This window comes from Lactuca saligna, chromosome 5, assembly GCF_052625555.1.
Source record: "Lactuca saligna cultivar CGN05327 chromosome 5, ASM5262555v1, whole genome shotgun sequence".
Taxonomy (NCBI): Eukaryota; Viridiplantae; Streptophyta; class Magnoliopsida; order Asterales; family Asteraceae; genus Lactuca; species Lactuca saligna.
The window spans coordinates 158,689,764-158,702,293 of record NC_136421.1 but is presented as its reverse complement, the minus strand read 5'-3'; the positions used below and the strand labels follow the sequence as shown (position 1 = coordinate 158,702,293).

The window sequence follows — 12,530 nt, the reverse complement described above, 5'->3', positions numbered from 1 at the left end:
AGAAAAAAAAATGTCTATATTACCGTAAATCTTATATTTAAGGAAATAAGATCATTCTCAATTTAGATTTTAACTTTTTAGCCTACTTTTTATATAGTCATGTAGTAATATGTAGGCAAGAATGTTGATATTAAGTGTTGTATATTGTTGTTACCGATAAAAAAAATTAAGTTGTAGTTTAAATAAAAGTTCTTTTTACATGGTAAGTATGTTTTCTATAATTTGTAAAAAAATAACAGAGCTATTGCAGTTTGTAGAGCTTGTTGAGGATCGAGTACAAGTTATTAGGTTAAGCATTTAATATGAAAAATTATACATTATTGTTTTGTTTGACTTAATGACGTAATATGTTAAGCCAAAAAAACGTTATGTTATGTTTTATGAGATTTCAAAAATAGAAACATAATTTTCTTAGTTATAGAAAACAATCTTTAAAATGTTTTATTACTATACTTAAACATATTCAAATTAGAATAATTATAGTTTAACTATTTCTGGATTAAATTGTTTATAAAATCCATCACCTTGATAGTGAATAAAAAATAAATTAAAAGATATTTACAACACGAAAAAATCACAACAGGTTACTGTTAAAAATGTTAAAAATCATTCCTAACTTTATTTTGTGATTTCATTCATACGATTTGAAATTCACATTCAACACAGAATCGCATTCAACGCATTCAAATGATCATGCAAATCTTTAGCACAACTTTTCATCTATCCATTTTTTGGTTTATCACCTTCATCTTTTTCACACCTACGAAATTCGATTCTAAAATGATCTCTTTGTAGATGTTCTTCAAAATCTGTTTCCTTAAGGATAATATTTTCTTTCCTTTCCATTGAGGTATTTTGCGGCTTTATGAAAGTGTTACTCCTCTTCCTCTATATTGATGTCCTCAAAATATTACTTATTTTGAAAAGTTGATCTGCGCCCTCATTCCATTTTTTTGCTTATTCTTCCTGTATTCATTTTTTTTTACTCATCAAATTCTTGTACTTTCATGTTGGGCATGGAGATATTAAAATATTGTTAATACTTCAATAGACAAAGATATTTGTATGAATTTTGTATCGGTGTATTGAGGTAATTGTGAATATTGGTTTACAAAAATCTTAAGAACACAAAACGAAATCTTTATCAAATTAGAGCTAAAATTAAGCAAAATCTATTGACCCCTTGTTGTGTGTATAAATTAAACCAAAAAACTGCCAAATCTATAAAAACAACACCATCTTACTATTAACTATTAGTCTATTACAAAGACCAAAACACTATTATATTCATCAATTGTTGTTGGTGGTTGGGGAGTAATAATCCCCAACTGTCAAGAACACATGTTCCCCCAAGACCACATCTACAGCTGGCTGATTTTCAATGCAATCCACTTTAATCTATAACACAATAAAAACTAATTAATCGCCTTTTAAATTCGCAAAAATAAATAATAATTAAAAAAAAAACATTTTGAAAACAAAACCTTGCAATTTCCTCGTCGAAATTCTAACTTCAGATTAGAGTGGTCCCTCGATAACAAATATACCTTCAATGCCTCTGCATATTTCGCATTCCCTGTTTTGAAGAAATCGATTTGTGCTTTATTAAAAAATTATTATAATTTGTGCAATAGGCTGCTTTTTTTTATGAAATTTGTTAAAAGGAGAGTGGATTGCAATTTGTTTAAGACAAAAAAAGGTGTGGTTTTATCACCTTATCCAAACACGCATTTGCATCTTTCATAATACTTGTATATTATAATTATATAACATATTAGTTAATCATGAAATTCATAAATAAATAAAAAAAAGGAGCAAATTAAAAGAGAGAGAGAGAGAGTTGACCTGTATATAAATGAAGGATTGCATTATCGTTGAATGTTAAAGTTGGTGTTGACAAAATGATCTCAAAGTCACAATGTGAAATATTGTGGTACGTCTCCTTAACAACAATTACCTACAAAACAATAATTAAAAAAAAAAAAAAAGTGTAAACAGTAATTCTCTCTAACGTATTACACCAATACTCTAGACATATTCCATTTTTTAACTTTTAAAGATTTCCAATAACAATTGGCTTTTTACAATATAACACTATTTACTTTTTTTAAATAAATAATTAATTCAATATACATCATAAATTAGTATCAATTTAATTTTAAATATAGCATCACAATTCACAAGCAATAATTATTACATATAGTAATCTTACAGCATTGTCAGGACACAGACGATAGTCAAGTAAAGGAGAACCTATCGCCTCTTTGATGTATGCTTCCTGTAAAAAGGTACAAATAATAATAATTATTATTAGAATTATAATTATCATCAAGAATTAAATTTAATCACCTGAGATTTTAAAATTTTGGAAGAGAGTGATGTGCCTTCATCCAATGACTTGAAGTAGACCTCCACAATGTCGGTGGGTTTAAGTTTAGAATCTTTCCTTAACTTTTGGATACGATTAACAACCTATAAATATAATAATCAAGAGGAATTTTCATCAGAAATTAAATTAATGTCTCAAATTATATAAATTATAAACCATAATTATCTACCAAATGTCGTTATCGATTTAGTAAAATACCAGACGAGCAAAACCAGCTTCAAACAAGGAGTCATCAGGGCGTAAATCCAGTACCACCGTTACATCGCCTAAAAAGTTAAAAATAATATTTTAACAAAAATATTAATTAAACTTTTTTTTTTAATTATAAAAAAGATGTCACGTTTCCTCACCATCAGCATATCCACCCATTTCCTCTTCAGTCACCCCATCAGGGAGTTTAAACTCACGAATGATCTACAAGACCAAAATTCCATTTTAAAAATATCCATGTACTTTTTTTTTTTCTCTCTTTTATTAACATTACTTTGAAAAATCTACCCAAGAGTGAAAAATAAGCAAATGTAACAAAGTACCTTGATATCCGAGAGCTTTAAGCAGTGATTAGCAATAGTAATTTCTCCTGATTTTTCAAAACATAAAATTTCCTCTTGTGACATTGACTTCACTGCTTCAGCAACTATTCGCATTGACTTCCCCAGTCTTTTTCCCAACACGCTACAAAATTAAACATAAATAAAACTCATAATATTTTTGAAAATAAAATTGTGCTAAAAGAAAAGGAGAAAATAAATAAATAAATACAAGTACCTGAAATTAGGTTCAGCACGTAAACAAGCATACATCGAAGTATCGTTACATGGCACAACAGATAAAACATTGAGCTCTTCTAACAAATACTGTTGTGAAAATTCAACCAAATAAAATGAAAGGTTAATTAATTACCATTTTGCCATTCAAGAAAAACAAAATTGACCTACCTCTCCCAGTTTTCCAGTAATGTCATCGAGAAACTCAGTATCCGTATGTGCAACAATCATTTCTCTGAAACAATTTAATGATTTAGCCTCGGTTGTAAAGAAAAGGGTAATTACGTAAATAGTTGTAAAAGAGAGGTGGAAATTACTTAATTACCTGAGTGGAATTTTGAGAGATTTATTGTGTAGCTCACGAATATTACGTGCAAGATCGATAACTTTCATCATTCTTTCAACACTTTGTTCAATACGACTCCCTACCTGAAACAATATAATTAATCATTAAATGCAAGAATTAAGGAGAAAAGATTGCTATGAAAAGATTTGTATAAACCTTTCTTTCCACTTGAGGGAAACTACAAAAGTGAATGCTTTCCTCTGATCCATTAACCACTTTTCGCATGTTTTGATAAAGAACCTCAGTGAAGAAGGGTGTGAAAGGAGCCATTACTTTACAACACGTTAAAAGCACCTATTGTAATATAATATAAAACTAATTAAGTAATTATTATGTATGATGAATTAAATAGAAAAATGAAAAGCATACATGGTAGAGAGTTGAAAGTGCAATTCTGCAATCTTCTTCTCCAGTTCGACCTTTAAGTCTTTTACGATTAAATCTTACGTATATATTGGTCAAATTGTCAATGAACTTTAAGAGATAAGGAACAACCTGTGAAAGTAGTAGCATATAAGTATTTAGATATTTATATGTAAGAATATGTGTGTGTATACTGTATAGATATATTACTGTATAGAGTCGATAGGAATCCATTTCTTGTGTGACAAAATGAACAAGGCTTTGAGTAGATGAGTTGATCCAATTATCAAGGGAATTAGGTGAGTTGAGAAGAGTGGTTGGAGTATGAGGAATAAAAGGTGGAAGCCCTTCAACTTCAAGTCTTTTTGCATTTTGGATAAGGAATCTGTACGCATTGTACCATGGTAAAAGTACATCTTTCTTCTGCATATGTAATCAATCACTTAAAAAATTAGCAAAATTACAGAAAGAGAAGGTGAAAATTTGTAAGAGACATTATGGTAAAAGGAGATTTAATAAGGTAATAAAGATTGATTACTCACAACATTATAAACTCCATCTTTTTTGAAACGTAAAGGCTCTGCACGCACTACTGGAGAGTTTATAATGTATAACCTTAGTGCATCCTGTAAACAAACAAATTTATAATTCCAGTCATAATTTCTGAAAATGGTTAGATATAAGTTAGGGTTCAAGATCAAAATTTTTTAAGAACTTACAGCTCCATATTCATCAATGACTTCCATGGGAGAAGGATAGTTCTTCAATCTTTTGCTCATCTTTTTACCATCTTCAGCCAAAACAAGGCCATTGCAGATGAGATTCCTAAATGCAGGTTTCTCAAATAATGCAGTTGACAACACCATCAAAGTGTAAAACCTGCCATTTTTTGTTTCAAAGATAAAGAGACATGAATGGAGCTTTTCTGTTTGAAAAAAGCATTTCTTACAATGAAAGTAGATAAAAGAAGAGAAGAGAAACAAACCATCCACGAGTTTGATCTAAGCCCTCTGCAACAAAATGTCCAGGGAAATTCTTTTGAAAGAATTCTTCATTTTCAAAAGGGTAGTGGATATATGCATATGGCATTGACCCACTCTCAAACCAACAATCAAATACCTGAAATCATGCAACAAATAATATTAATTCATCAATCAAGAAAAGAATATTCCTCTTTATTCTGAGAATTACATATGATTCATTTTCTTACATCTTCTACACGATGAAGCACACCAAACTTTTCACCACGAGGACTAGGAATTGTGATGTGATCAATGTTGTGGCGATGTAAATCAGTAACCTGTGTGAAAAAAATGATAATATTATATATTTTAAAACAACCACAAAAGTGCATTGTAATTACATATTGGATTTATATCCAAAATACATGATGTGTTGTGTGTAGTTACTAGTTATACTTACTTTCACCCCTGAAAGTCTTTCAAGTTCTTCAACTGAACCAATGACTTGAATATCTACACCATCTTCACTGATCCAAATAGGAAGAGGAGTTCCCCAAAATCTGCTTCTACTAATCGCCCAATCTCTTGCATTTTCCAGCCAATTGTGAAACCGTTTTTCCTGTATTTTTAAGATGGAATGGAATTGCAAATATAATGGAATGAGTCATTCCATTCCTTTGTTGACTAAATTATACCAAACAGTATAAATGACCTACCTTAACAAAAGCAGGAACCCATTTTGTTTTCTCATTGTTTTCAAGCAGTTGGTCTTTCAACTTTTCCACTGCTACAAACCTTGACAAAGAAACAAGAATAAACTAATTATGATACCACTTTATCCCATTAAGATAATAAAGATGAGAAGGGTATTCATGTCTTTTGCACAAAAGATGAGTATAAAAAGTGTACCAGCTGGGAACTGCTCTGTAGATGAGAGGGGTATCAGATCTCCAACAAAAAGGATATGAATGTGTAAGGCTTCCAGATTTGACCAGTCTGCCCTTATCCTGCATACATTGATAACAAAAGGTAATAAATAATCATTTTACATAAATGCCCCTGTTGCTAATTATATAACATTCAACTATACTTGCCTTAACTGCTTGAATGATATCTTTATCTGCCTCTTTAACATATCGACCACTGAAATCAGTAACTCTTTCTGTAAAGCAGCCATCATCATCAACTGCCATAACTAGATTTTCTCCCTGGAATGATATACAAGAAAAAGTAAGATCTTGTTATTTGAAAAATTATATATAAAAGAAACAATGCATATGTGATCAACATATTTCAGACCTTATGAATGATTTGATTTTCCAAACAAACACGATAATCATCTTCACCAAATGCTGGAGCACAGTGAACAATTCCAGTTCCACTATCTGAAGTTACATAATCATCTGCAACAACTCTGAATGCCACATCTGAGAATTCTTTGAAATAATCAAATAATGGCACATACCTGCAACAAAATTGGATTATTCAAGATTTAATTAATGTGCCAATAAACAAGATTAAGTTGAGTAAAAGCAAGATAATGTATTCCTTCTCAAAGTCATTTAGGCTGGACAAGATGATATTTTTTCTGCTGATAAGGATGAGGAGGATATTAACGTCTTTTACACATTGAATAAGGGAGAACAAATCAACAAACACACTTACTTTTTACCCACAAGTGAAGATCCTTGAAATTTATCCAACACTTCATAAGCAACCACAGAGTTTTTAGCCTTTACACCATTAGAACTAGATCCCTTGGTTTTGTCATCCACAGCTCCATTAGGTGTTCCTTTTTTTGCCTTTTCTACTGGAAGCTCTGATAATCGAGATTCAGCAACTACATAGATTTTTCCATTCGATTTGCTCTTCACCTGGTTTCATTTATAGACTTAACATCAACTATTTCTTTAACTCCAAAAATCAAAATGGAAGTATAGATCAACTCTACACTGCTAACCTTGACATATACAAAATTTGAGTTGACACAAAGTGCAAGATTGCTAGGGAGTGTCCATGGTGTGGTTGTCCATGCAACAAATGCAGCACCATCTTCATCATCAACAATTGGAAATGTCACCATTATTTCAGGATCAGGTACTTCCTGCTCTCAACAAATTAAAGGTGATACAAAGGGGATTAGAATTGTTTGAATCGCAATTAGCAAACAGGAAAACTTCAATTCAAACCTTGTAGTTTGAATTAGCCTCGAAATTGGACAATGGAGTCTTGCAACCTGTACTGTAGGGCATCACCTGTTACATAATTGATAATACAGGAAGACAATTAAACGTTTTGTAGAGTAGATAGTGTATTGAATTGACATTGAACAGATCAAGGAATGCTGAATTGAAGAACTAACCTTAAACCCTCTGTAAACAAGGTTTTTCTTAAATAACTGAGAAAAAACCCACCAAACACTCTCCATGAAATTCAGATCCATCGTTTTATAATCATTCTTAAAATCAATCCACCTTCCTGTTCTTGTAATTACCTTCTCCCACTCCCCAACGTATCGAGTAACAATACTCCTACATTCCTCATTATAATTGTCAATCCCCATCTTAATCACATCCTCTCTGCTCTTAATCCCAAGCTTGACGTCAATCTCATGCTCCACCGGCAACCCGTGGCGGTCCCAACCGAACCGCCGTGTAACGTGGTGGCCGGTCATGGTCTGGTACCGAGTGACGATGTCCTTGATTGTTCCGGCAAGGATGTGGCCGTAGTGAGGGAGACCAGTGGCAAACGGAGGCCCATCGTAGAAGACGTATTCCGGTAGGTGTTTGGTTTTCTCGAGTTGGGTTTCGAATGCTTTGACTTGAGTCCACCATTGTAAGATCTTCTCTTCTTGTTCTGGGAACGAGAAAGCTTCGTCTTCACATACATCATCCATTGCTTGCAAACTGCGATCAAAACCCTAATCGTTATGAAAACAGAGAGTGAATGAGGGACAATGTGAGGGTAGAAGGTAGTAAAGAAGTGTTCATGCAGGGGTTTTGGTTCCAGTGTAGAAAAGATGGTAACTTGCCTAAGATAAACATAACGTAGTCCCCACGTTTTAAGTCTTAATTGTTTCCTTTCCAATTCTCGTCGATTTCAAAGGATTTGGTTGACAAATTTTAATATCATTCTTTTCAATCTTAATGTTTGTTTTGTCAAAGAATTTGGAATTTAAATAGTGACTTTTGTCAAAGAATTTGGAATATACATAAAAATACGTTTAAAATAGGTTGTTTACTTTTTTTATTGAAAAAACTATCATTGGTTAAGCACAAGGTTCAAAAAAACTCACTCCAAAGTTTGTATGTACCACCAAGTTTTATCAAAATATCGTCTTACCTCATATATGTATATAAAAATAAATAATAGTTGAAAATACATATAAAAATATGAATTATATACAAAATTTCCGTCTTAAATCACGTTTTACAAACGACAAGACTCGTTAATGCTCAAAAAAGTTTGAGGTTTGACATTGTCGTCAAGTCACGCCTTACATTATTTAGAACATTGGTTAAACATATATATATATATATATATATATATATATATATATATATATATATATATATATGTGTGTGTGTTTACTTAAATGTTTGTATCACTAAATAATTGTATTTTATGTTAATTTGTTACTAAATAATTATTAATTATTAATATTTAAGAATATATACATAAATTTTATTAAAAATATATAAAATGGTTTGTAGATGTGGCAGTGGATCCCATTTTAAAAGAGTATTAATATTTCATTGATATGAAATAGTTTCTTCGAGAAAGGAGATGAAGTGAAGAAAGAATGTTAATGAGTGAAGTGAGGGTAACTACATGGAAATAGGGAGAGGACCTAGGTAATTACCGAATTTTAAAGGAAAAGAGGGAGAGAGAAAAGTGTTTTCTTGGCGCTTCATATTCATAAAGGCCTTCTTGGATTTTTATGAGATTTTGCTTTTTATAAAATTCTAAGTATAATTTTATAAATTTTCAAGGGTTGTTTGTGTTGGTTTTTATTTATGTATTTTTGTTTTTTAAAAATAATTCCATAAATTCTTGTATTCTATTTTATTATTTTGATAATTATTTAGCTTATAATTTATATTTTATGAACATAAATATTGTATTTCATATAATGAAATGTAACGTCCCAAAAATTCTAGACAAAATTTTTTATTTTTACTTCATTTTAAAACATCCATTAATCATATCAAAACAAGTAAAAGTGTATCATAGTGAAATAATATCATAGTACAATTCCGAAAATCACATAATGCAGAAAACATGAGCGAATACGGTGCAATCAAGTCGGGCGCTTCCTTTACGAGGTGGAAGTATCTGAAACATAAACTACAAACTATAAGCACAAAGCTTAGTGAGCTCCCCAAAAATACCACATTCATACATACATAACAAACAACCCATAATTGGGTCTATTTCACCCCCCTTTAGTATCTTTCAATCGGTATTGGGTCTATTGCACCCCCTTCTGTATCTTTCAACCGTTATTGGGTCTATTGCACTGCCTTCGGTATCCTTCAACCGGTATTGGGTCTATTTCACCCACACAACTAAGCATATAATCATATTAGCAAAAGTCACGAAGACAACAAATATAACATGGAATTGTCACGGAGACAACTATCATTCTATTAACATGATCTAGTGGGTCGCATTGGTGCCTTCAACCCACGAGTATAGGGAAGGAAACTCACATCAGTTTGCTATTAGTTAAACAGATGCTCGGGTTGCTAATACGAATACTTCTTACATTAAACATATACGATACTAACCTTAGTTACTATTTAAGTTTAAGCCCATAAATCACAAGGCCCAATAATGGCCTAAGTCCAACTAGAGAACCCTAAGGCCCAAAAGTTCCAAAATAGCCTAAAGTCAACGGTCCAAGCTTCAGCAACTGACCCTCACGTCGTGACCAGCTCATGGTCATGTTGTGAGTACAAACTTAACCCATACCCAACTCAGCAGGTTAACTCAACCAATCAACTCGCCCACTCTCGATTCCAATCACTGTCATGTCGTGGCCACTTCGAGCCAACGTTGTGACCTAAACCAAACAAAACAATCATGGATAGCATGCATTCTCACGATGTGGCAGGCTCATCCTCACGTCATGAGCGTTGTCTTGGCTAACTTTTAGCATTAAGCTCTTATTCCTTTAAGCCATTACCTAGGACTTTCCAGAGGGTCTTCCCTCACTCAAAGGATAAAAAAAATAGATTTTTAATCATGCATGTCCAATGCATGATTTAAACACTCACTAGGTCAAAAGAGAGAAATGAGATCAAGACTAAAACTTAAAGTCTAAAACTGTAACGCCCGTAGATCCGGGCTAGTCAATTTAGAGACGATAAGCATCAAAAATGACTATGGAAGATTATTTGGAAGGATTAATCTTAACCAAGTTGTACTATATGTCACAAGGTTTCTGTGCATATAAAGAACGCCAAAATCCGAGTTATAACGAAGAAGTTATGACCTGTCGAAGTTTCGTAACAAAACCAGCACGACGTTGAATGGCGTAAAAATTGAATTTACGTTAGAGTGATATTTAGCCTTATAAATCTAAACAAAAGTCGTAGAGTTCGTTAAACCATGAGCGTGCATAAAAAGAACGTCCAAATCTGACTTCGTATGAGGAAGTTATGATTTTTCTAAGTTTCGACTTAGCGGTATGCAGCCCGAATACTCGATTTGAGATCGAGCGGTTTTTAGCCGAAACAATCTAAACGAGAATCGAAGATCTCGTTAATAGTAGTGAAACGATAAAAAGATAGGCGAAAACGGACATCGGGTGAAGAAGTCATGAATTTATAACGGAATTTTCCTGTCCCGGCATACTAAAAATAAATAATAAAAATAAATTCAAAATTAGCCGACAGAGTCTAAACAAAAGTTGTAGATCGTAGTCTCACCTACGCGGGGATATAAAGAACGTCGAAAACAAAACTCGTATGAGGAAGATATGAATTTTTGAAGTTTATTAAATAATTAAAGTATTTAATTTAAATAAAAATTCGGATATTATCCAAAGGGGGGGAGTCACCGGGCTTAACCACATTACGCCCAGCGTAATTCGTGTTTCAGCCCCGTATAAAAGGATGTCGATGGCAGCCGATTCTTTTGCTCATTCTTCCCTTTTTCTCGCGTTTTTGCATCGTTTTTCGTGCAAGAATTATCCCGAAGCCCCTGTATCATTCCCAAGCCCCGAAGCAAGTCCCGAGGCCCCAAAGATCCCGAGAAGTGCGATTCCCGAGCCGAATCTCTGCCCACGAGGAGTCCGGTTTTTGTGAAAATCTTCCAGATCTACCGAAGAATACTACTTCTACAAGTCGTAGTGCTGTCTGATCATCTTCTGATCAAGTGAGTGTGTAGTTACCTTCTTCTCATGCATAAATATTAAAGTATTTGCTATGAAATACGTGTTATGTGTATAATATAAAGTTGTTTATATGTGTGGGTGTATAGTCCCTTTCATAAACACGGGTATAATACAAGTATTGTTTGAATGTATTAAGTATATGTTTGGGTGAACGTGTGGTTACTTTCTTCTAACACATAAATATGAAATATTTGTTATAAAATACGTGCTATGTGTTTATATATTGTTTTTTATTTGAGATGAGTGTGGAATGGATGTTTTATATAGTTTTTTTTAATGAGTTAAACTGTATATGTATTTTATATCTACAAATATGTTGGGTAGAACATGGGTAGATGAGATAGTTGGTATGTGATAAAAGGATGAGGTATGAAAGATGCACTTAAGAATAATATCGGTAGATGCACCAAATAGTGAATGTCGTAATCCTGGCAGATGTGCTTATAGGATAATGTCGGCAGATGTGCCAAATAGAGAATGTCATAATACTAGCAGATGCGTTTATAGGATAATCCTAGCAGATGCGCTTATAGGATAATGTCGGCAGATGCGCCTAAAAGAGAATGTCATAAACCTGACAGTCGCGCCTCATAGTGTATGACGTAATCCTGGCAGAGGCGCTTAAAGGATGATGTTGGTAGATGCGCCTTACATAGCAATAGATTTTGTGCTAATTCCTTAGATCAATCCTTAGGAATAATATCGGTAGATGCACCAAGTAGTGAATGTCGTAATCCTGGCAGATGTGCTTATAGGATAATGTCGGCAGATGCGCCAAATAGAGAATATCATAATACTAGCAGATGCGCTTATAGGATAATCCTGACATATGTGCTTATAGGATAATGTCGGCAGATGTGCCTAAAAGAGAATGTCATAAACCTAACAGTCGCGCCTCATAGTGTATGATGTAATCCTAGCAGAGGCGCTTAAAGGATGATGTTGGTAGATGCGCCTTACATAGCAATAGATTTTGTGCTAATTCCTTAGATCAATCCTTAGGAATAATATCGATAGATGCACCAAGTAGTGAATGTCGTAATCCTGGCAGATGTGCTTATAGGATAATGTCGGCAGATGCGCCAAATAGAGAATATCATAATACTAGCAGATGCGCTTATAGGATAATCCTGGCAGATGTGCTTATAGGATAATGTCGGCAAATGTGCCTAAAAGAGAATGTCATAAACCTGACAGTCGCGCCTCATAGTGTATGATGTAATCCTGCCAGAGGCGCTTAAAGGATGATGTTGGTAGATGCGCCTTACATAGCAATAGATTTTGTGCTAATTCCTTAGATCAA

At 33.2% G+C, this 12,530-nt stretch overlaps 1 protein-coding gene across 1 annotated transcript; it reads right to left on the bottom strand.

Annotated features, from left to right (window-relative positions):
* Window positions 1–1,224: 1,224 nt before the first annotated feature.
* LOC144997557 (isoleucine--tRNA ligase, cytoplasmic-like) lies at window positions 1,225–7,810 on the bottom strand. Its single transcript, XM_078957452.1, has 27 exons — window positions 7,190–7,810; window positions 7,017–7,082; window positions 6,788–6,931; window positions 6,493–6,701; window positions 6,127–6,292; window positions 5,922–6,035; window positions 5,737–5,834; window positions 5,544–5,622; window positions 5,288–5,446; window positions 5,076–5,165; window positions 4,851–4,984; window positions 4,585–4,744; window positions 4,408–4,491; window positions 4,076–4,288; window positions 3,872–3,997; window positions 3,659–3,796; window positions 3,482–3,585; window positions 3,328–3,391; window positions 3,158–3,246; window positions 2,923–3,064; window positions 2,740–2,803; window positions 2,588–2,655; window positions 2,350–2,472; window positions 2,213–2,278; window positions 1,846–1,957; window positions 1,485–1,576; window positions 1,225–1,398 (listed from the first exon to the last, which is right to left on the bottom strand). The coding sequence occupies exons 1-27, from the start codon at window positions 7,721–7,723 to the stop codon at window positions 1,291–1,293; spliced, it is 3,546 nt and encodes a 1,181-aa protein (XP_078813578.1). The 5' UTR covers window positions 7,724–7,810; the 3' UTR covers window positions 1,225–1,290.
* Between the last annotated feature and the right edge of the window lie 4,720 nt (window positions 7,811–12,530).

Bases quoted from the DNA above. Each gene is read 5' to 3' on its own strand.
- LOC144997557 (XM_078957452.1), bottom strand. From the start codon at position 7,723: ATGGATGATGTATGTGAAGACGAAGCTTTCTCGTTCCCAGAACAAGAA. The intron at 4,745-4,850 runs GTTTGTTTCTCT...AAAAAATGGCAG, and splicing joins TTAGATCAAACTCGTGGATG to GTTTTACACTTTGATGGTGT. The intron at 2,656-2,739 runs GTGAGGAAACGT...TTAACTTTTTAG, and splicing joins AATGGGTGGATATGCTGATG to GCGATGTAACGGTGGTACTG.